This window comes from Coregonus lavaretus (assembly GCF_964263955.1).
Source record: "Coregonus lavaretus genome assembly, chromosome: 1".
NCBI lineage: Eukaryota > Metazoa > Chordata > Actinopteri > Salmoniformes > Salmonidae > Coregonus > Coregonus lavaretus.
The window spans coordinates 224,019-249,142 of record NC_139988.1 but is presented as its reverse complement, the minus strand read 5'-3'; the positions used below and the strand labels follow the sequence as shown (position 1 = coordinate 249,142).

Genomic DNA, 25,124 nt, shown 5'->3' with positions numbered 1-25,124 from the left:
ATTGGTGCATTCACCTTATAGCCAGTGGGATAAGCACTTTACAATATGTTTTTTTTTTTTTTGGGTGGTGGTGTAAGGGGGGGGTGGGGGGGTAGAATGATTACTTTATCCTATCCCAGGTATTCCTTAAAGAGGTGGGGTTTCAAGTGTCTCCGGAAGGTGGTGAGTGACTCCGCCGCGTCGCGAGGGAGCTTGTTCCACCATTGGGGTGCCAGAGCAGCGAACAGTTTTGACTGGGCTGAGCGGGAACTGTGCTTCCGCAGAGGTAGGGGGGCCAGCAGGCCAGAGGTGGATGAACGCAATGCCCTCGTTTGGGTGTAGGGACTGATCAGAGCCTGAAGGTACGGAGGTGCCGTTCCCCTCACAGCTCCGTAGGCAAGCACCATGGTCTTGTAGCAGATGCGAGCTTCAACTGGAAGCCAGTGGAGTGTGCGGAGGAGCGGGGTGACGTGAGAGAACTTGGGAAGGTTGAACACCAGACGGGCTGCGGCATTCTGGATGAGTTGTAGGGGTTTAATGGCACAGGCAGGGAGCCCAGCCAACAGCGAGTTGCAGTAATCCAGACGGGAGATGACAAGTGCCTGGATAAGGATCTGTGCCGCTTCCTGTGTACGGCAGGGTCGTACTCTCCGAATGTTGTAGAACATGAACCTACAGGATCGGGTCACCACCTTGATGTTAGCGGAGAACGACAGGGTGTTGTCCAGGGTCACGCCAAGGCTTTTTGCACTCTGGGAGGAAGACACAACGGAGTTGTCAACCGTGATGGCGAGATCATGGAACGGGCAGTCCTTCCCCGGGAGGAAGAGCAGCTCCATCTTGCCGAGGTTCAGCTTGAGGTGGTGATCCATCATCCACACTGATATGTCTGCCAGACATGCAGAGATGCGATTCGCCACCTGGTTATCAGAAGGGGGAAAGGAGAAGATTAGTTGTGTGTCGTCTGCGTAGCAATGATAGGAGAGGCCATGTGAGGATATGACAGAGCCAAGTGACTTGGTGTATAACGAGAATAGGAGAGGGCCTAGAACTGAGCCCTGGGGGACACCAGTGGTGAGAGCACGTGGTGCGGAGACAGATTCTCGCCACGCCACTTGGTAGGAGCTACCTGTCAGGTAGGATGCAATCCAAGAGTGAGCCGCGCCGGAGATGCCCAACTCAGAGAGGGTGGAGAGGAGGATCTGATGGTTCACAGTATCAAAGGCAGCAGACAGGTCTAGAGGGACAAGAGCAGAGGAGAGAGAGTTAGCTTTAGCAGTGCGGAGAGCCTCCGTGACACAGAGAAGAGCAGTCTCAGTTAAATGACCAGTCTTGAAACCTGACTGGTTTGGATCAAGAAGGTCATTCTGAGAGAGATAGCAAGAGAGTTGGCTAAAGACGGCACGCTCAAGAGTTTTGGAGAGAAAAGAAAGAAGGGATACTGGTCTGTAGTTGTTGACATCGGAGGGATCGAGTGTAGGTTTTTTGAGAAGGGGTGCAACTCTCGCTCTCTTGAAGACGGAAGGGACATAGCCAGCGGTCAAGGATGAGTTGATGAGCGAGGTGAGGTAAGGGAGAAGGTCTCCGGAAATGGTCTGGAGAAGAGAGGAGGGGATAGGGTCAAGCGGGCAGGTTGTTGGGCGGCCGGCCGTCACAAGTCGCAAGATTTCATCTGGAGAGAGAGGGGAGAAAGAGGTCAAAGCATAGGGTAGGGCAGTGTGAGCAGGACCAGCAGTGTCATTTGACTTAACAAACGAGGATCGGATAAAGTCAACCTTCTTTTCAAAATGGTTGACGACGGTATCCACAGAGAGGGAGGAGGAGGGGTGGGGGGGAGGAGAAGGTGGCAAAGAGCTTCCTAGGGTTAGAGGCAGATGCTTGGAATTTAGAGTGGTAGAAAGTGGCTTTAGCAGCAGAAACAGAGGAAGAAAATGTAGAGAGGAGGGAGTGAAAAGATGCCAGGTCCGCAGGGAGTCTAGTTTTCCTCCATTTCCGCTCGGCTGCCCGGAGCCCTGTTCTGTGAGCTCGCAAGGAGTCGTTAAACCACGGAGCAGGAGGGGAGGACCGAGCCGGCCGGGAGGATAGGGGACATAGAGAGTCAAAGGATGCAGAAAGGGAGGAGAGGAGGGTTGAGGAGGCAGAATCAGGAGATTGGAGGGAGAAGGATTGAGCAGAGGGAAGAGATGATAGGATGGAAGAGGAGAGAGTAGCGGGAGAGAGAGAGCGAAGGTTGCGACGGCGCATTACTATCTGAGTAAGGGCAGAGTGAGTAGTGTTGGAGGAGAGTGAGAGAGAAAAGGATATATAGTAGTGGTCGGAGACATGGAGGGGAGTTGCAGTGAGATTAGTAGAAGAACAGCATCTAGTAAAGATAAGGTCAAGCGTATTGCCTGCCTTGTGAGTAGGGGGGGACGGTGAGAGGGTGAGGTCAAAAGAGGAGAGGAGTGGAAAGAAGGAGGCAGAGAGAAATGCGTCAAAGGTAGACGTAGGGAGGTTAAAGTCACCCAGAACTGTGAGGGGTGAACCATCCTCAGGAAAGGAACTTATCAAGGCGTCAAGCTCATTGATGAACTGTTCCAAGGGAACCTGGAAGGCGATAAATGATAAGGATGTTAAGCTTGAATGGGCTAGTGACTGTGACAGCATGGAATTCAAATGAGGAGATAGACAGATGGGTCAGGGGAAAAAGAGAGAATGTCCACTTGGGAGAGATGAGGATTCCTGTGCCACCACCCCGCTGACCAGATGCTCTCGGGGTATGCGAGAACACATGGTCAGACGAGGAGAGAGCAGTAGGAGTAGCAGGGTTTTCAGTGGTAATCCATGTTTCCGTCAGCGCCAAGAAGTCGAGAGACTGGAGGGTAGCATAGGCTGAGATGAACTCTGCCTTGTTGGCCGCAGAACGGCATTTCCATAGGCTGCCTGAGACCTGGAACTCCACGTGGGTCATGCGCGCAGGGACCACCAGGTTAGAGTGGCAGCAGCCACGCGGTGTGAGGCGTTTGTTTGGCCTGTGCAGAGAGGAGAGAACAGGAATAGACAGACGCATCGTTGACAGGTTTCACTGAAGCACCCAAATATAACTCTCCCAACTTCCACCTCAGAAACTATAATTGTTGTAAACTACAGCGGTTCAATGTTTTCTAGGAATAGACTAACTTAGTTTATTCAGCTAGCTAACTTGGTACAGTATTCTTCTGTGAAAACCGTCCAGGGCACCGAATCCTATGACACCACAGCCAACTGGCATGCCAGCCTCCAACAACACGGTTTAGCACCAATACTCGATCACAACAAACCACCAGTGTGTCAACACGCCAAGCAGATCATTCGTGTCGGTGTCTAACGTTGTGGGTTAGTCCCTACAGCTTGAGCGAGTCCGTCGTCAACTTATTCAGCCAGTTAGTTAGCTAGAATAGTTAGCATACTAGCTAGCCATTGCTTTCTGCCAACGAAGAAACCCCTCCTCCCACGGCACGAACACACAGAGAGAGCCAAGCTAATGTTAACTAGTCACCCATGTCCCGAGTTCACTTGAACGACTCTGGTTACCAGTATGTAAAAAACAAAACACAAATGTAGGTTATAACTTATCCCTAGCAGCTACTGTTAGCTAGCCAAGTGCAAAGCTAGCCACTGAATCGACTCAGCCAGTTCGCGTCTGTTCGCTAGGTCGTTCCAGCTATTGTTTAGTAGCTATCCAGGTAGCAACAAGCTAGCTACATTTCGAGCACAGTAGCTACTAACTACCTAACGTTAACGCTTCAGACAATGAGGTTAGAAAAACTGCTGAATGGTAGGCAGCTAGCTGGCGTAATTACAGGTACTCTCAAGCGTGAAACAACTATCCACAGTTGCTAATAGTTACCAGTAGCTACCCGCTAGCTCGTCCAGGTAGTGGGTTAGCTAGCCTCGTGCTTCACCGGGCTCAGTCGAATACAATACTTACCTACAATACTTACATACAATAACCTACGATAACTACAATGACCTACGATAACTACCTACAATACCTAACTACAATCTAAATACATGGTTTAAGCTTTACTCGACACCATATAAGCCAAACTTACCTCCCGCCAACTTTTTTATACTGTATTCTAGTCAATGCCATCCTATTTAATTATTGCTGTATACAGTATCATACAGTTCCACTTCTCTCAGTATCATACAGTTCCACTTCTCTCAGTATCATACAGTTCCACTTCTCTCAGTATCATACAGTTCCACTTCTCTCAGTATCATACAGTTCCACTTCTCTCAGTATCAAACAGTTCCACTTCTCTCAGTATCAAACAGTTCCACTTCTCTCAGTATCATACAGTTCCACTTCTCTCAGTATCATACAGTTCCATTACACACTTCTCTCAGTATCATACAGTTCCACTTCTCTCAGTATCATACAGTTCCACTTCTCTCAGTATCATACAGTTCCATTACACACTTCTCTCAGTATCATACAGTTCCACTTCTCTCAGTATCATACAGTTCCATTACACACTTCTCTCAGTATCATACAGTTCCACTTCTCTCAGTATCAAACAGTTCCACTTCTCTCAGTATCAAACAGTTCCACTTCTCTCAGTATCATACAGTTCCACTTCTCTCAGTATCATACAGTTCCATTACACACTTCTCTCAGTATCATACAGTTCCATTACACACTTCTCTCAGTATCATACAGTTCCACTTCTCTCAGTATCAAACAGTTCCACTTCTCTCAGTATCAAACAGTTCCACTTCTCTCAGTATCATACAGTTCCACTTCTCTCAGTATCATACAGTTCCATTACACACTTCTCTCAGTATCATACTCTTCCCCCTTCCTCTCCCCCTACATCTCCCCCTTCCTCTCCCCCTTCCTCTCCCCCTTCCTCTCCCCCCTTCCTCTCCCCCCTTCCTCTCCCCCCTTCCTCTCCCCCTACATCTCTCCCTACCTCTCCCTCTTCCTCTCCCCCCTTCTTCTCCCTCTCACCCCTACGTCTCTCCTTCTTCCTCTCCCTCTCCATATCCCCCCTTCCTTTCCCGCTACCTCTTCCCCATTCCTCTCCCCCTACCTCTCCCTCTTCCTCTCCCCCTACCTCTTCCCCCTTCCTCTCCCCTTCCTCTCCCTCTTCCTCTCCCCCCTTCCTCTCCCCCCTACCTCTCCCTCTTCCTCTCCCTCTTCCTCTCCCCCTTCCTCTCCCCCCTACCTCTCCCCCTTCATCTCCCCCTTCCTCTCCCCCTACCTTTTTCCCCTACCTCTCTTCCTCACATCATTAAGGAAGCTTATTTGATTAAAGGGGTTCTGTTATCTATGGACCCCATCATGTGTCAACATCTGGCAGATGCTTCTGTGTGTGTGTGTGTGTGTGTGTGTGTGTGTTTTCCTGGGTGTGGCATGTGTCTGTGTGCGTTCAGTGTGTGTGCGTGCGTCAGTATGTAGCCTATGCATGTGTGGACCTTCATGCAGTGAACCTCTCCTGTCTTTCCAGGTAATAACTGTGAGATGGAGGTAAATGAGTGTCTGAGCCAGCCCTGCCACAACGGAGCTTCCTGCTCTGATGAGCTCAACGCATTCAGCTGCTTATGCCCAATCGGAGTCACAGGTACACACACACACACACACACACACACACACACACACTGCATGTATCTAACCTGGATGTGTTTGTGCTCTAACCCTTATGTCATGTGTGACATCACAGGACATTGACTGTAGGGGTTGGCAAGGCACACAAATAGATCTGGGACCAAAACATCAAATCAAATCAAATCAAATTGTATTGGCCACATGCGCCGAATACAACAGGTGCAGACATTACAGTGAAATGCTTACTTACAGCCCTTAACCAACAGTGCATTTATTTTAAATAAAAAAGTAGAATAAAACAACAAAAAAGTGTTGAGAAAAAAAGAGCAGAAGTAAAATAAAATAACAGTAGGGAGGCTATATATACAGGGGGGTACCGGCTAGTTGAGGTAGTTGAAGTAATATGTACATGTGGGTAGAGTTAAAGTGACTATGCATAAATAATTAACAGAGTAGCAGCAGCGTAAAAAGATGGGGTGGGGGGGCAGTGCAAATAGTCCGGGTAGCCATGATTAGCTATTCAGGAGTCTTATGGCTTGGGGGTAGAAGCTGTTGAGCGGTACCGCTTGCCATGCGGAGGCAGAGAGAACAGTCTATGACTAGGGTGGCTGGAGTCTTTGACAATTTTGAGGGCCTTCCTCTGACACCGCCTGGTATAGAGGTCCTGGATGGCAGGAAGCTTGGCCCCAGTGATGTACTGGGCCGTACGCACTACCCTCTGTAGTGCCTTGCGGTCGGAGGCCAAGCAGTTGCCATACCAGGCGGTGATGCAACCAGTCAGGATGCTCTCGATGGTGCAGCTGTATAATTTTTTGAGGATCTGAGGACCCATGCCAAATCTTTTCAGTCTCCTGAGGGGGAATAGGCTTTGTCGTGCCCTCTTCACGACTGTCTTGGTGTGTTTGGACCATGATAGTTTGTTGGTGATGTGGACACCAAGGAACTTGAAGCTCTCAACCTGTTCCACTACAGCCCCGTCGATGAGAATGGGGGCGTTCTCAGTCCTCTTTTTTTTCCTGTAGTCCACAATCATCTCCTTTATCTTGGTCACGTTGAGGGAGAGGTTGTTATCCTGGCACCACACGGCCAGGTCTCTGACCTCCTCCCTATAGGCTGTCTCATCGTTGTCGGTGATCAGGCCTACCACTGTTGTGTCGTCGGCAAACTTAATGATGGTGTTGGAGTCATGCCTGGCCATGCAGTCATGGGTGAACAGGGAGTACAGGAGGGGACTGAGCACGCACCCCTGAGGGGCCCCCGTGTTGAGGATCAGTGTGGCAGATGTGTTGTTACCTACCCTTACCACCTGGGGGCGGCCCGTCAGGAAGTCCAGGAAGTCCAGTTGCAGAGGCAGGTGTTTAGTCCCAGGATCGTTAGCTTAGTGATGAGCTTTGAGGGCATGATTAACCATAATCATGATTAACCCCTTATAAATCATTTGAAATACCTTACATTAAAGTATGTTTCTAAGATGTAAGATATAGAACAGGGCTCTCCAACCCTGTTCCTAGAGAGCTACCCAGACATTCCATGTATTTAACTATTCCACAACTAGCACACCTCATTCACCTTGTCAACTAATCATCAAGCCCTTGAATAGGTGAATCAGCTGAGTTAGTTCAGGGCTACAACTACATGGTGAAATGTCTGGGGGTCCCTGAGGATAGGTTGGAGAACGTCTGGGGGTCCCTGAGGATAGGTTGGAGAACGTCTGGGGGTCCCCGAGGAGAGGTTGGAGAACGTCTGGGGGTCCCTGAGGATAGGTTGGAGAACGTCTGGGGGTCCCCGAGGAGAGGTTGGAGAACGTCTGGGGGTCCCCGAGGAGAGGTTGGAGAACGTCTGGGGGTCCCCGAGGAGAGGTTGGAGAACGTCTGGGGGTCCCTGAGGATAGGTTGGAGAACGTCTGGGGGTCCCCGAGGAGAGGTTGGAGAACGTCTGGGGGTCCCCGAGGAGAGGTTTTTGAACGTCTGGGGGTCCCTGAGGATAGGTTGGAGAACGTCTGGGGTTCCCTGAGGAGAGGTTTGAGAACGTCTGGGGGTCCCCGAGGAGAGGTTGGAGAACGTCTGGGGGTCCCCGAGGAGAGGTTGGAGAACGTCTGGGGGTCCCCGAGGAGAGGTTGGAGAACGTCTGGGGGTCCCCGAGGAGAGGTTTGAGAACGTCTGGGGGTCCCTGAGGATAGGTTGGAGAATGTCTGGGGGTCCCAGAGGAGAGGTTGGAGAACGTCTGGGGGTCCCCGAGGAGAGGTTGGAGAACGTCTGGAGGTCTCTGAGGAGAGGTTTGAGAACGTCTGGGGGTCCCTGAGGATAGGTTGGAGAACGTCTGGGGGTCCCCGAGGAGAGGTTGGAGAACGTCTGGGGGTCCCTGAGGACAGGTTGGAGAACGTCTGGGGGTCCCCGAGGAGAGGTTGGAGAAGGTCTGGGGGTCCCTGAGGATAGGTTGGAGAACGTCTGGGGGTCCCTGAGGAGAGGATTGAGAACGTCTGGGGGTCCCTGAGGATAGGTTGGAGAACGTCTGGGGGTCCCCGAGGAGAGGTTGGAGAACGTCTTGGGTCCCCGAGGAGAGGTTGGAGAATGTCTGGGGGTCCCAGAGGAGAGGTTGGAGAACGTCTGGGGGTCCCCGAGGAGAGGTTGGAGAACGTCTGGAGGTCTCTGAGGAGAGGTTTGAGAACGTCTGGGGGTCCCTGAGGATAGGTTGGAGAACGTCTGGGGGTCCCCGAGGAGAGGTTGGAGAACGTCTGGGGGTCCCCGAGGAGAGGTTGGAGAACGTCTGGGGGTCCCCGAGGAGAGGTTGGAGAAGGTCTGGGGGACCCTGAGGAGAGGTTGGAGAAGGTCTGGGGGTCCCCGAGGAGAGGTTTGAGAACCACTGATCTACAATTATTCGGGTGTAGTTGAATGTTAGATCAACTGATTCTTATTGAAATTAGATAATATATAGTTATGCTACCCGTATGTGGAGAACTTGATCCATCACCAGTTGTGATCACGTAGGAGTTCAATAACAAACCCATCCAACACCAGTTGTGATCACGTAGGAGTTCAATAACAGAAACCCATCCAACACCAGTTGTGATCACGTAGGAGTTCAATAACAGAAACCCATCCAACACCAGTTGTGATCACGTAGGAGTTCAATAACAGAAACCCATCCAACACCAGTTGTGATCACGTAGGAGTTCAATAACAGAAACCCATCCAACACCAGTTGTGATCACGTAGGAGTTCAATAATAGAAATCCAACACCTTTGCTGAGGTCTGTTTTACGAAGTGAAGTAAAGCAATGTTTTTTTAATTGTTTTTAATGTGTCAAGTCTTAAAGCAATATAACTTGACTGCCTACAGCAATCCAGTGTAATTAGCTATGCTAATATTCCTATATGCATGTAAATTAATGCTGTCCTGTACAAGAGGTGTGCAATCATTATAACTATGTCAGTGTTCATTATGTTCAATACACTGGGTTGTATCCCAAATAGAACTCTATTCCCTTATAGTGCACTACTTCTGACCAGAGCACCAGTAAACGTATCAGGGCTCTGGTCAAAAGTAGCGCACTGTAAGGGAACAGAGTGCCATTTGGGCTGCAGCCTGGGTCATGTGAGGCCATATTGAAAACATAAGGGATCATTTATCTAATGTCAGACGAGAGGCCCCTCTATTATTTCTCAGGTCACTTCCATCTGAATTGTTCGGGAAATTGTCTGAGTTAACTAGATGAATATATGCAAATTGAGGGATCCATATTGTAGAAACCCATCTTGATCTGAGTTTCACTCATTTACTTTTAGTTCAGAAGGTGGATAGCTCGGAGGCTTTTACTATTTCAGTTGAAAAGGAGAATCTTTTTAACACTTGGTTTATAATTGGTAGGAATGGGAATGTTGCTGCTCAGACCTCTTTAATTTTGTCTTTCTCTACAGGCGACTACTGTGAAATCAACATTGATGAGTGTCTGTCAGGGCCGTGCAGACACAACAGCACGTGTATGGACCTGGCCAATGGCTATGAATGTGTCTGTCTACCCGGCTTTACTGGTCAGTGTATCTAACTTACTGAATTTAATTGAATTAATGAATGCATACTGAACTAAATAAGCATCGACAACATAACCTACTGAATATGAATCCTGTAGCTTTATCTTAGCAAAACTACAGTAGGCTCAATTCACTCTAATCTGCATGACCATATTCATGCCCTACCACAGCCTTACAGGTAGATGCTTCCAGTTTTCGCCAAGAGAATCCTTCACACAGATGTTTGTGTCCATGGACAGTGTAGTCTACAAACAAAGATGTCTATGGAGTTTGATTGATTTCCAGTGTACGTCTTCAACAACGTGTTGCTTAGGTACACTGGCAACCACAGTCTATGTTTTGTACTCTAGTGTTGCTAGGCAGCGGTGGAACCATAGAAATAGAATTTGTATGGGGTGGAACACCTTATTTAAATAGATCCCCATACAGTGCATGCTGCCTATCTGCCAACCCCAGGGGAGATGAGTGTGTAAAGGGATGTTTACATGCCTGTAGTCTGGACAAAGCACAACACACATCGGTAGCGTCCCAAACGGCACCCGATTCCCTACATAGTGCTGGACCCTGGTACAGGGTACCATTTGGGATGCAGACGTTGTCGTCTTCTCTGACTAATTGATGAGGAGTGAAGACAGAAGATACACAGTTAGTTACTGCTCCATAGTCTCATTATATCCTGTTTATGAACTCTCCTGGGATGTGTCCCAAATGGCACCATGTTCCCTTTATAATGCATTACTTTTGACCAGTGTCCACAGGGCTCTGGTCAAAAGTAGTGCACTTTATAGGGAATAAGGTGCCATTTGGGACGCTGCTACTAGTCTCACTGACCCCAAAAACATGATTTATTTATTTGTTTATGTTGTTGTTTGTATCAAAGGCGCTGGGTGTGAGTTCGACATTGACGAGTGTGCCTCTTCTCCCTGCAAGAACGGAGCCACTTGCATTGACCAGCCTGGCAATTACCACTGTCAGTGTGTGGCTCCATTCAAAGGTAATGAACACTGAGGGGGACTGTGTGTGTGTGTGTGTGTGCATGTCACTGTGTGCATGTGTCTCCATTTGAAAGGTAATGAACACTGAGGGAATGGGGACGATCACCAAAGTTAATTAACCTCCCTGAGCATCCCTCTCTCACCTGCCTGACCTCATTCTGCTGAAGTCTACATCAACATTAGTAAGGCTTCATTCTCTGGTTGTGACGATGCACGACAAAGAAGATGAAACCCATTGCTAATCTTCCAGATGGTGTATCTATTTCTCATAGCCTTGGTCCCCACTAATGTTTTACGTCTTAGTGCTGCACAGCCTTAGTCAACGAGGGCATCATAACATCTGTTGAATTTTTCACCAAATTCAGTTTTCTCCGTTTTCTACCTTACGTTATAGTACCACGTTGATATTGATTACTGCATTGTTGGGATAAGAGCTTGCAAGAAAGGCATTTCCTGTACTTGTGCATGAGACATTAAAAACTTGATGTCTGCCACATTGACTTGAGTAGTTTCCTACTATTCTGTAAATCAAACAGACAGCCAAGTTGATGACCATTTGTGTGGTGACTGTGATTAGGGAGCAGGAACTCTCATTGGGGTGTTGGTACCAGAGTGGGAACGTTTACTTGGTCCTTTTCGAGCTACAGAGAGGTAAGGGGCAGGAGTCAGAATCATGACCGGTGTGCAGCTACAATCTCTGCCTTGTCTGGTCCTTGAACTCTGGCTATGTTCTTGGGAGTTGTACATAGGAGAGCTGGTCCTTGTACACTGGGTCCTACAAATCCTATGGTCGACACTCCCATCGGAGTTGGCTATACAGCCCAAAGAGACCTGGTACCAGGCTAAGATTGTATAACACTGATAGCCCACAGCTTTGCCACCTCAGCATACTGTACTATGATGAATCACTGGTCACTGACCTCTGTCTGTCCTTATCCTGCAGTAGAATCATGAAGCATGAACACAAGCCAGCGGGCAAAACTGGTTGATAACCACGTCATTACAACAGGATTACAACCCGTTCTATTCTGGACACTTTGTCCTCAACTTTGGTCTAATGATATTCCCATAATCTCCAAACTGTGTTCCCTTTCAATTACTACCATGATTATTCATATGCATTTCATATTTCTTCTGTAAGAAACATTTAAATGTAGCCCTCTCCATATGGGCCAACTCCCGCAGAGGTTAACCCTAATTGCTCCAGGGTCTGCGTTGATAATGGCTGACCCTGGCCGTGACCCCACTCCTCTGCTTGGTTTTAAATCCTGTGTTTCTTTTGTCTTTCTTAAAAAATAAAATAAAAATAAAAACGTACAGATGCTTTACGGATTTTAAATTATGAGGACAAAGAGACATTGTCAAGTGCAATATTCCCCGTCCTTCTAATAGGGGGCCCTGTGTAAGATGAAAAGGTCAGATGTTATATATAGCTAGTACTGGTCGTGACATGTTCTATGCTTTCACCAGGGTTGAATACGGAGTTCAGTGCCATGGTAGATACAGTGCCTTGCAAAATAATTCATCCCCCTTGGCGTTTTTCCTATTTTGTTGCATTACAACCTGTAATTTAAATGGATTTTTATTTGGATTTCAATGGACATACACAAAATAGTCCAAATTGGTGAAGTGAAATTAAAAAAAATTACTTGTTTCTAAAAATAAAATAAAACGGAAAAGTGGTGCGTGCATATGTATTCACCCCCTTTGCTATGAAGCCCCTTAATAAGATCTGGTGCAACCAATTACCTTCAGAAGTCACATAATTAGTTAAATAAAGTCCACCTGTGTGCAATCTAAGTGTCACATGATCTGTCACATGATCTCAGTATATATATACACCTGTTCTGAAAGGCCCCAGAGTCTGCAACACCACTAAGCAAGGGGCACCACCAAGCAAGCGGCACCATGAAGACCAAGGAGCTCTCCAAACAGGTCAGGGACAAAGTTGTGGAGAAGTACAGATCAGGGTTGGGTTATAAAAAAATATCTGAAACTTTGAACATCCCACGGAGTACCATTAAATCCATTATAATTTTTTTTAAAGAATATGGCACCACAACAAACCTGCCAAGAGAGGGCCACCCACCAAAACTCACGGACCAGGCAAGGAGGGCATTAATCAGAGAGGCAACAAAGAGGAGCTGAAAAGCTCCACAGCAGAGATTGGAGTATCTGTCCATAGGACCACTTTAAGCCGTACACTCCACAGAGCTGGCCTTTACGGAAGAGTGGCCAGAAAAAAACCATTGCTTGAATAAAAAAATAAGCAAACACGTTTGGTGTTCGCCAAAAGGCATGTGGGAGACTCCCCAAACATATGGAAGAAGGTACTCTGGTCAGATGAGACTAAAATTGAGCTTTTTGGCCATCAAGGAAAACGCTATGTCTGGCGCAAACCCAACACTCCTCATCACCCCGAGAACACCATCCCCACAGTGAAGCATGGTGGTGGCAGCATCATGCTGTGGGGATGTTTTTCATCGGCAGGGACTGGGAAGCTGGTCAGAATTGAAGGAATGATGGATGGCACTAAATATAGGGAAATTCTTGAGGGAAACCTGTTTCAGTCTTCCAGAGATTTGAGACTGGGATGGAGGTTCACCTTCCAGCAGGACAATGACCCTAAGCATACTGCTAAAGCAACACTTGAGTAGTTTAAGGGGAAACATTTCAATGTCTTGGAATGGCCTAGTCAAAGCCCAGACCTCAATCCAATTGAGAATCTGTGGTATGACTTAAAGATTGCTGTACACCAGCGGAACCCATCCAACTTGAAGGAGCTGGAGCAGTTTTGCCTTGAAGAATGGGCATAAATCCCAGTGGCTAGATGTGCCAAGCTTATAGAGACATACCCCAAGAGACTTGCAGCTGTAATTGCTGCAAAAGGTGACTCTACAAACTATTGACTTTGGGGGGGTGGTGAATAGTTATGCATGCTCAAGTGTGTTTGTTTCACAATAAAACATATTTAGCGTCTTCAAAGTGGTAGGCATGTTGTGTAAATCAAATGATACAAACCCCCCAAAAATCTATTTTAATTCCAGGTTGAAAGGCAACAAAATAGGAAAAATGCCAAGGGGGGTGAATACTTTTGCATGCCACTGTAGCTCTATAGAATTAAAGATTTTATAGGATCTCTGTGGATAGCTCAACACATTTTTCAACCCTCTAATGACATGTCTTATGCTTTCACCAGGGTTGAAAAGTGAGACCTACTGAGTTCAGTCCCATGGTAGATATTTAAATAGCTTTACCTCAAGCTGTTCCAGCTTTGTAATCATGTACTTTCCTCTGCCTTTAAAAAAAAAAAAAAAACATTTTGCAGAAATTATCAGAGGTAGGAAAGAGAACTACTTCTTTTGATATGTCAAGCTTGCATGGAAATTATGCACTTTCCCAAAAACCTTGCTGTGTCCCAAATCGCACCCTATTACCTATATATATATATATAGTGCACTACTATGGGCCCTGGTCAAAAGTAGTGCACTAAATAAGGAATAGGGTGCCATTTTAGACATTTTCTCATTTATTCACACTGTTCATTGCTTGGCTTTGTCATGTTTTTTAACTGTCTTTTGTTGAAAACACTTTGCCTTGTTTATGTGTTTTCTTATTTTACAATTTTTCCAAGAGTGTGCTTTCATCAAAAAGTGTTTTGAGACTGTGCTTTTGGCATGCTGGTTCATCCAGCTAGCTATTATTTTAGGCCTGAGTGGAGTTTTCTGGCTTGTTATTGTGCTTTGTAGAGGTGATGTGTGTTTCTTCTTGCAAATGTCTTATCTGTTGTGAAGTCAATATGAAACAGTTTAAAAGTCAAGAACCATCAGTGAAGCTTGTTTTGCTCTCACGATAAAAATGAAACTTTACTTGATTACATGATAACAACTCAACTTTCCCTCTGAGAAAACAGTCATGAGCATAGCGTTGCTACTATTCACACGATTGAAGAGGTGCATGATTGTGTCAATATCCTGTAGTCTGTTTTGTTCTTGTTGTACAAGGAGTTTTGAAAGTGACTCCAAGACGTTCGTCCCAAATGGAACCCTATTCCATATATAGTGTACTACATAGGGAAGTAAAAGTAGTGCACTACATAATGAATAATGTGCTATTTGGGATGCAGCCTTAGTGCTAAACTGGATTTCACAATAAAATCATTTTTTTTTTACAGTTTCAGTAAAACCATGTTTATTAGGTAATTTACATATTTTACTCCAAGCAATACATTTTTATTTCAGATATAGCATTCAAATTATCAGAAACTTTCAGTAGCATTTTAAATCTTTCATCATACCTAAGCCGTTATTAAGCATTGGTACAAATGAAATGTTAATGATTGACTAATTAGCAGTAAATGTATTGGCTCCCTATATTATCAAGTATATTGGCACCATGATAAAGTAGACACTCAGTGGTGGCAACTAGGGACATACAGTGTTTCATGGTCATTCCCCACGCCCTGTCCAGTTATGTATTGGTCATTCCCCACGCCCTGTCCAGTTACGTATTGGTCATTCCCCACGCCCTGTCCAGTTATGTATTGGTCATTCCCCACGCCCTGTCCAGTTACGTATTGGTCATTCCCCACGCCCTGTCCAGTTACGTATTGGTCATTCCCCACGCCCTGTCCAGTTACGTATTGGTCATTCCCCACGCCCTGTCCAGTTACGTATTGGTCATTCCCCACGCCCTGTCCAGTTACGTATTGGTCATTCCCCACGCCCTGTCCAGTTACGTATTGGTCATTCCCCACGCCCTGTCCAGTTACGTATTGGTCATTCCCCACGCCCTGTCCAGTTACGTATTGGTCATTCCCCACGCCCTGTCCAGTTATATATTGTTCATTTCATTAAACTATTTGAGACAAAACATCAAATGTAATTTATTACACAGATGAGCCGAAGGACGTTTGAGAATATGTTTATTTTATGCACCAAGGAGCAATTGTGTACAACAATTAAGTTCTATGTCTGTCTGACTGTATCTGTCTGTCTGACTGTATCTCTCTGTCTGACTGTTTCTCTCTGTCTGACTGTTTCTCTCTGTCTGCCAGTTTCTCCCTGTCTGACTGTTTCTCTCTGTCTGACTGTTTCTCTCTGTCTGCCAGTTTCTCCCTGTCTGACTGTTTCTCTCTGTCTGCCAGTTTCTCTCTGTCTGACTGTTTCTCTATGTCTGCCAGTTTCTCCCTGTCTGACTGTTTCTCTCTGTCTGACTGTTTCTCTCTGTCTGACTGTTTCTCTCTGTCTGACTGTTTCTCTCTGTCTGACTGTTTCTCTCTGTCTGACTGTTTCTCTCTGTCTGCCTGTTTCTCTCTCTGACTGTTTCTCTCTGTCTGACTGTTTCTCTTTGTCTGCCAGTTTCTCTCTGTCTGACTGTTTCTCTCTGTCTGCCTGTTTCTCTCTGTCTGCCTGTTTCTCTCTGTCTGACTGTTTCTCTCTGTCTGACTGTTTCTCTTTGTCTGCCAGTTTCTCTCTGTCTGACTGTTTCTCCCTGTCTGACTGTTTCTCTCTGTCTGACTGTTTGTTGCTGGCTGCTGCTCTACCTTCTCTGTCTGACACCGTTTTCTCCGACTAGCTATCACGGTCTCGCCTCTGAATTAGACGTTCATCCATGTTTCTCAAACGTCAAATTTAGAAGTTGTTCCAAACATCAAATCTAAAAAAAAAATTTAGGCATTAACTCTGAATTCTTAAGGTTAGGCATTAACTCCAAATGGTTAAAGTAAGGGTTAAGGTTTGGGATAGGCTTAAAACAAAAATATCAAAAACAACTTTCTATCGCTGGAGATGAACATGCAACCTTTGGAACCAGAGACACATGCTTACCATTGATACAAGTCAGTATCGCTGGACTTTCTATCACTGGATTCGAACATGCAACCTTTGGAACCATCCCCATCCACAACTCCCTACCAAAACCAAAGCGTACTTGAAGGTAACAGCACTCACTGTTGCCCCTAGTGGTCAGTTTCCATATAATCTCCCGACGTCCTCAGACATGGATGGACGTCGAATACTGACTTGTATGACCTGCCTGGTTTTCTCTCTCTATCTGCTTATTTGTTGTTGGCCGCCGCTCCTCCTACAGAATGTCGGACGAAATGTTTCTCACTCCTCCTGTTTGCCTATTAATTCTTGGCCTTCGCTCTTCCTACCATACTAGAAGTAGGAACTGTGAGTTCTATGTCTGACACTGTGTTTCTCTCCCCCTACCCCTGCTGGTTGCTGGGGCCTGCTCCCCCTACCTCCTACTCTAGGCAGGAACTGTGAGTTCCTCCCCTGCGAGGCCAACAACCCCTGTGAGAACGGTGCTGAGTGCGTAGAGGAGCCTGATCAGGTCTATTTCCCCCTGGGTTTCCGCTGTCGCTGTCGACGTGGCTTCACGGGCCCTCGCTGTGAGATCAACATGGACGAGTGCAGCTCCAACCCCTGCCTTCACGGCTTCTGCTACGATGGTGAGACACACACACCACTGGGGAACCACACACCCCCGCAGCCCCCTCCAGGGGGGGGTGCACGGGCTCTGGGGGCCCCCAACTCTTTTTATTTATTTTTTGGGTTGGGGGCCCCCTGGAGGTCGGCACCCCCTCCCCAGATAGCATATGAACAGGTCATAAGCCATGGCAAAATGTGTAGAATAGCAGGAAATTAACTTTACAAATGCTAAATCTTCTCAGCATCATCGCAAAATGTGTAGAATGTGAGATTAACTATAAAACTGCAACATTTTCTCTCTGCCCCATGGCAATACGTGTAGAATCAGACTTTGCGGGGGGGGCCCGCGAATCTGTGGTACGCCACTGACACACACACACACACGTTAAGGAGAAGAGCGAGTAGCGACCCACATGTCACAAAGCAGCGAGAAGCATCAGCCCACATCTCACAAACACGTTTAATAACCCCTCAGAGACAGGCCCCAGATCACACAGATCACACACATCTAAAAGCCACCCCACTCTCTCTCTCTCTCTCTGTCTTTCTGTCTCTCTCTCTCTCTGTCTATCGGTCTTTCTGTCTCTCTCTCTGTCTATCGGTCTTTCTGTCTCTCTCTCTCTCTGTCTATCGGTCTTTCTGTCTCTCTCTCTCTCCTTCTCCCTCTGTCTGTCTGTATGTCTCTCCCCTCTCCCCTCCCTCCCTCCCCCCCCTCCCTCCCCCTCTCCCCTCCCTCCCTCCCTCCCCCTCTCCCACCCCACCCTCACTCATACTTTGTGCATCACAGTTGGTTTTACTCACTTGCTTTCTGACAGGTACTGTTCCAGTGGGTCACCACCACTGTGGCTAATAAGGAGCGTTATGAGACTGGAGTTATTCCATCTGATGGTAATGGTTGCATCCCAAATGGCACCCTGTTCCCTATAGAGTCCACTACTTGCATCCCAAATGGCACCCTGTTCCCTATAGAGTCCACTACTTGCATCCCAAATGGCACCCTGTTCCCTATAGAGTCCACTACTTGCATCCCAAATGGCACCCTGTTCCCTATAGAGTCCACTACTTTTGACCAGGGCCCATGTACCCTATTCCCTATGTAGTGCACTGCTTTTGACCAGCCGAGGATCCGGGGCAGTATCCACTGCAGTGGTCACCATCTGAAGAGTTCTGTAACCGAACCACTGAGAGACCATCTGAGTTCTCTAACCGAACCACTGAGAGACCATCTGAGTTCTGTAACCTAACCACTGAGAGACCATCTGATGGGTTCTGTAACCTAACCACTGAGAGACCATCTGATGAGTTCTGTAACCTAACCACTGAGAGACCATCTTTAGAGTTCTGTAACCTAACCACTGAGAGACAATCTGATGGAGTTCTGTAACCTAACCACTGAGAGACCATCTGAGTTATGTAACCTAACCACTGAGAGACCAGCTGAGTTCTGTAACCTAACCACTGAGAGACCATCTAATGAGTTCTGTAACCTAACCACTGAGAGACAATCTGATGGAGTTCTGTAACCTAACCACTGAGAGACCATCTGATGAGTTCTGTAACCTAACCACTTAGAGACCATCTGATGGGTTCTGTAACCTAACCACTGAGAGACCATCTGATGAGTTCTGTAACCTAACCACTGAGAGACCATCTGATGAGTTCTGTAACCTAACCACTGAGAGACCATCTGATGCGTTCTGTAACCCAACCACTGAGAGACCATCTGATGAGTTCTGTAACCTAACCACTGTGAGACCAGCTGAGTTCTGTAACCTAACCACTGAGAGACCATCTGAGTTCTTTAACCTAACCACTGAGAGACCATCTGAGTTCTTTAACCTAACCACTGAGAGACCATCTGATGAGTTTTGTAACCTAACTACTGAGAGACCATCTGATGAGTTCTTTAACCTAACCACTGAGAGACCATCTGAGTTCTGTAACCTAACCACTGAGAGACCATCTGATGAGTTCTGTAACCTAACCACTGAGAGACAATCTGATGGAGTTCTGTAACCTAACCACTGAGAGACCATCTGATGAGTTCTGTAACCTAACCACTGAGAGACCATCTGATGAGTTCTGTAACCTAACCACTGAGAGACCATCTGATGAGTTCTGTAACCTAACCACTGAGAGACCATCTGATGAGTTCTGTAACCTAACCACTGAGAGACCATCTGATGGGTTCTGTAACCTAACCACTGAGAGACCATCTGATGAGTTCTGTAACCTAACCACTGAGAGACCATCTGATGAGTTCTGAAACCTAACCACTGAGAGACCATCTGATGAGTTCTGTAACCTAACCACTGAGAGACCATCTAATGAGTTCTGTAACCTAACCACTGAGAGACCATCTGATGAGTTCTGTAACCTAACCACTGAGAGACCATCTAATGAGTTCTGTAACCTAACCACTGAGAGACCATCTAATGAGTTCTGTAACCTAACCACTGAGAGACCATCTGATGAGTTCTGTAACCTAACCACTCTGAGACTATCTGAGTTATTTAACCTAACCACTGAGAGACCAGCTGAGTTCTGCAACCTAACCACTGAGAGACCATCTGATGGAGTTCTGTAACCTAACCACGGAGAGACCATCTGATGAGTTCTGTAACCTAACCACTGAGAGACCATCTGATGGAGTTCTGTAACCTAACCACTAAGAGACCATCTGATGAGTTCTGTAACCTAACCACTGAGAGACCATCTGATGAGTTCTGTAACCTAACCACTGAGAGACCAGCTGAGTTATGTAACCTAACCACTGAGAGACCATCTGATGAGTTCTGTAACCTAACCACTGAGAGACCATCTGATGGAGTTCTGTAACCTAACCACTGAGAGACCAGCTGAGTTATGTAACCTAACCACTGAGAGACCATCTGATGAGTTCTGTAACCTAACCACTGAGAGACCATCTGATGGAGTTCTGTAACCTAACCACTGAGAGACAATCTGATGGAGTTCTGTAACCTAACCACTGAGAGACCATCTGAGTTATTTAACCTAACCACTGAGAGACCATCTGAGTTCTTTAACCTAACCACTGAGAGACCATCTGATGAGTTTTGTAACCTAACTACTGAGAGACCATCTGATGAGTTCTTTAACCTAACCACTGAGAGACCATCTGAGTTCTGTAACCTAACCACTGAGAGACCATCTGATGAGTTCTGTAACCTAACCACTGAGAGACAATCTGATGGAGTTCTGTAACCTAACCACTGAGATACCATTTGATGGGTTCTGTAACCTAATCACTGAGAGACCATCTGATGAGTTCTGTAACCTAATCACTGAGAGACCATCTGATGAGTTCTGTAACCTAACCACTGAGAGACCATCTTTAGAGTTCTGTAACCTAACCACTGAGAGACCATCTAATGAGTTCTGTAACCTAACCACTGAGAGACAATCTGATGAGTTCTGTAACCTAACCACTGAGAGACCATCTGATGGGTTCTGTAACCTAACCACTGAGAGACCATCTGATGATTTCTGTAACCTAACCACTGAGAGACCATCTGATGAGTTCTGCAACCTAACCACTGAGAGACCATCTGATGAGTTCTGTAACCTAACCACTGAGAGACAATCTGATGGAGTTCTGTAACCTAACCACTGAGAGACCATCTGATGAGTTCTGTAACCTAACCACTGAGAGACCATTTGATGGGTTCTGTAACCTAATCACTGAGAGACCATCTGATGAGTTCTGTAACCTAACCACTGAGAGACCATCTGATGAGTTCTGTAACCTAACCACTGAGAGACCATCTGATGGGTTCTGTAACCTAACCACTGAGAGACCATCTGATGAGTTCTGTAACCTAACCACTGAGAGACCATCTGATGAGTTCTGCAACCTAACCGCTGAGAGACCATCTGATGAGTTCTGTAACCTAACCACTGAGAGACCATCTAATGAGTTCTGTAACCTAACCACTGAGAGACCATCTGATGAGTTCTGTAACCTAACCACTGAGAGACCATCTGATGCGTTCTGTAACCCAACCACTGAGAGACCATCTGATGAGTTCTGTAACCTAACCACTGTGAGACCAGCTGAGTTCTGTAACCTAACCACTGAGAGACCATCTGAGTTCTTTAACCTAACCACTGAGAGACCATCTGAGTTCTTTAACCTAACCACTGAGAGACCATCTGATGAGTTTTGTAACCTAACTACTGAGAGACCATCTGATGAGTTCTTTAACCTAACCACTGAGAGACCATCTGAGTTCTGTAACCTAACCACTGAGAGACCATCTGATGAGTTCTGTAACCTAACCACTGAGAGACAATCTGATGGAGTTCTGTAACCTAACCACTGAGAGACCATCTGATGAGTTCTGTAACCTAACCACTGAGAGACCATCTGATGAGTTCTGTAACCTAACCACTGAGAGACCATCTGATGAGTTCTGTAACCTAACCACTGAGAGACCATCTGATGAGTTCTGTAACCTAACCACTGAGAGACCATCTGATGAGTTCTGTAACCTAACCACTGAGAGACCAGCTGAGTTATGTAACCTAACCACTGAGAGACCATCTGATGAGTTCTGTAACCTAACCACTGAGAGACCATCTGATGGAGTTCTGTAACCTAACCACTGAGAGACCAGCTGAGTTATGTAACCTAACCACTGAGAGACCATCTGATGAGTTCTGTAACCTAACCACTGAGAGACCATCTGATGGAGTTCTGTAACCTAACCACTGAGAGACAATCTGATGGAGTTCTGTAACCTAACCACTGAGAGACCATCTGAGTTATTTAACCTAACCACTGAGAGACCATCTGAGTTCTTTAACCTAACCACTGAGCGACCATCTGATGAGTTTTGTAACCTAACTACTGAGAGACCATCTGATGAGTTCTTTAACCTAACCACTGAGAGACCATCTGAGTTCTGTAACCTAACCACTGAGAGACCATCTGATGAGTTCTGTAACCTAACCACTGAGAGACAATCTGATGGAGTTCTGTAACCTAACCACTGAGAGACCATTTGATGGGTTCTGTAACCTAATCACTGAGAGACCATCTGATGAGTTCTGTAACGTAATCACTGAGAGACCATCTGATGAGTTCTGTAACCTAACCACTGAGAGACCATCTTTAGAGTTCTGTAACCTAACCACTGAGAGACCATCTAATGAGTTCTGTAACCTAACCACTGAGAGACAATCTGATGAGTTCTGTAACCTAACCACTGAGAGACCATCTGATGGGTTCTGTAACCTAACCACTGAGAGACCATCTGATGATTTCTGTAACCTAACCACTGAGAGACCATCTGATGAGTTCTGCAACCTAACCACTGAGAGACCATCTGATGAGTTCTGTAACCTAACCACTGAGAGACAATCTGATGGAGTTCTGTAACCTAACCACTGAGAGACCATCTGATGAGTTCTGTAACCTAACCACTGAGAGACCATTTGATGGGTTCTGTAACCTAATCACTGAGAGACCATCTGATGAGTTCTGTAACCTAACCACTGAGAGACCATCTGATGAGTTCTGTAACCTAACCACTGAGAGACCATCTGATGGGTTCTGTAACCTAACCACTGAGAGACCATCTGATGAGTTCTGTAACCTAACCACTGAGAGACCATCTGATGAGTTCTGCAACCTAACCGCTGAGAGACCATCTGATGAGTTCTGTAACCTAACCACTGAGAGACCATCTAATGAGTTCTGTAACCTAACCACTGAGAGACCATCTGATGAGTTCTGTAACCTAACCACTGAGAGACCATCTGATGCGTTCTGTAACCCAACCACTGAGAGACCATCTGATGAGTTCTGTAACCTAACCACTCTGAGACTATCTGAGTTATTTAACCTAACCACTGAGAGACCAGCTGAGTTCTGCAACCTAACCACTGAGAGACCATCTGATGGAGTTCTGTAACCTAACCACGGAGAGACCATCTGATGAGTTCTGTAACCTAACCACTGAGAGACCATCTGATGGAGTTCTGTAACCTAACCACTGAGAGACCATCTGATGAGTTCTGTAACCTAACCACTGAGAGACCATCTGATGGAGTTCTGTAACCTAACCACTGAGAGACCAGCTGAGTTATGTAACCTAACCACTGAGAGACCATCTGATGAGTTCTGTAACCTAACCACTGAGAGACCATCTGATGGAGTTCTGTAACCTAACCACTGAGAGACCATCTGATGAGTTCTGTAACCTAACCACTGAGAGACCAGCTGATGAGTTCTGTAACCTATCCACTGAGAGACCATCTGATGAGTTCTGTAACCTAACCACTGAGAGACCATCTGAGTTCTTTAACCCAACCACTGAGAGACCAGCTGAGTTCTGTAACCTAACCACTGAGAGACCATCTGATGGAGTTCTGTAACCTAACCACTGAGAGACCATCTGATGAGTTCTGTAACCTAACCACTGAGAGACCAGCTGATGAGTTCTGTAACCTATCCACTGAGAGACCATCTGATGAGTTCTGTAACCTAACCACTGAGAAACCATCTGAGTTCTGTAACCTAACCACTGAGAGACATTCAATTAGTCATCAATGCTGCGTCCTAATATGAATAATGGATGATAAATGACAGACATAATAGAATCAAAGAAATCCCACCACACACACTAACACACACACACACACACACACACATACACACACACACACACACACACACACACATACACACACATATACACACACACACACACACACACACACACACACACACACACACACACACACACACACACATACATACACATACACAATCAAATCAATCCCCAAGGCAGAATGTTGTTTTTCCTTCTCTGGCTGGCTGGCGATCCGTCCAATAAGGCTTCTATGTATTCCATTTCCAACAGAAATGATGAAGCAACTCCTATATCAAATGAACAGTGTGGGTTAAGGATCAGAGATGACCAAAGTGATAAATGACGAAGCAACTCCTAGATCAAATGAACAGTGTGATAAGGATCAGAGATGACCAAAGGGATAAATGATGGAAGCTGTGTTATTTCTCTAAAGAAATGTGCTTTAAAGTCATTATCAAAAACAGAAGCTCACCATATTTGGCTTTTGTTCATAACATTGTCAACATATGATTGGCCAAAAAGTGTATTATGAGGTTATTGCATTGCCACACACGTCGATACAATATGTCCGTCACGTCACATATATGTAACTACCAGCTCTGTCAGGAGACATGGAACACACCGGGAAACAGATTTACAATATTGGAAGTGACAGAAGCTTATGAACTGTGATCCATATGAAATCTGATCCTTTTTCCATTACAGTTTTTTCCATCTGAAGAGTTCTGTAACCTAACCACTGAGAGACCAGCTAAGTTCTGTAACCTAACCACTGAGAGACCATCTAATGAGTTCTGTAACCTAACCACTGAGAGACAATCTGATGGAGTTCTGTACCCTATCCACTGAGAGACCATCTGATGAGTTCTGTACCCTATCCACTGAGAGACCATCTGATGAGTTCTGTAACCTAACCACTGAAAGACCATCTGATGGGTTCTGTAACCTAACCACTGAGAGACCATCTGAGTTCTGTAACCTAACCACTGAGAGACCATCTTTAGAGTTATGTAACCTAACCACTGAGAGACCATCTGATGGGTTCTGTAACCTAACCACTGAGAGACCATCTGAGTTATTTAACCTAACCACTGAGAGACCATCTGATGAGTTCTGTAACCTAACCACTGAGAGACCATCTGATGAGTTCTGTAACCTAACCACTGAGAGACCATCTGATGAGTTCTGTAACCTAACCACTGAGAGACCAGCTGAGTTCTGTAACCTAACCACTGAGAGACCATCTAATGAGTTCTGTAACCTAACCACTGAGAGACAATCTGATGGAGTTCTGTACCCTATCCACTGAGAGACCATCTGATGAGTTCTGTAACCTAACCACTGAGAGACCATCTGATGAGTTCTGTAACCTAACCACTGAGAGACCATCTGAGTTCTGTAACCTAACCACTGAGAGACCATCTGATGAGTTCTGTAACCTAACCACTGAGAGACCATCTGAGTTCTTTAACCTAACCACTGAGAGACCATCT

General features: G+C 46.1%; 1 protein-coding gene across 1 annotated transcript in view; it reads left to right on the top strand.

Annotated features, from left to right (window-relative positions):
- Positions 1 to 25,124, top strand: part of LOC311118650 (uncharacterized protein) — a gene marked incomplete at both ends in the record, with an annotated part of 194,103 nt that overhangs the window by 103,290 nt on the left and 65,689 nt on the right. Inside the window, 4 exons of the mRNA XM_084157660.1 lie at positions 5,454 to 5,567; positions 9,469 to 9,588; positions 10,463 to 10,576; positions 16,837 to 17,034. Coding sequence (XP_084013786.1) covers positions 5,454 to 5,567; positions 9,469 to 9,588; positions 10,463 to 10,576; positions 16,837 to 17,034 — 546 coding nt within the window. The remainder of the gene's footprint in view (positions 1 to 5,453; positions 5,568 to 9,468; positions 9,589 to 10,462; positions 10,577 to 16,836; positions 17,035 to 25,124) is intronic.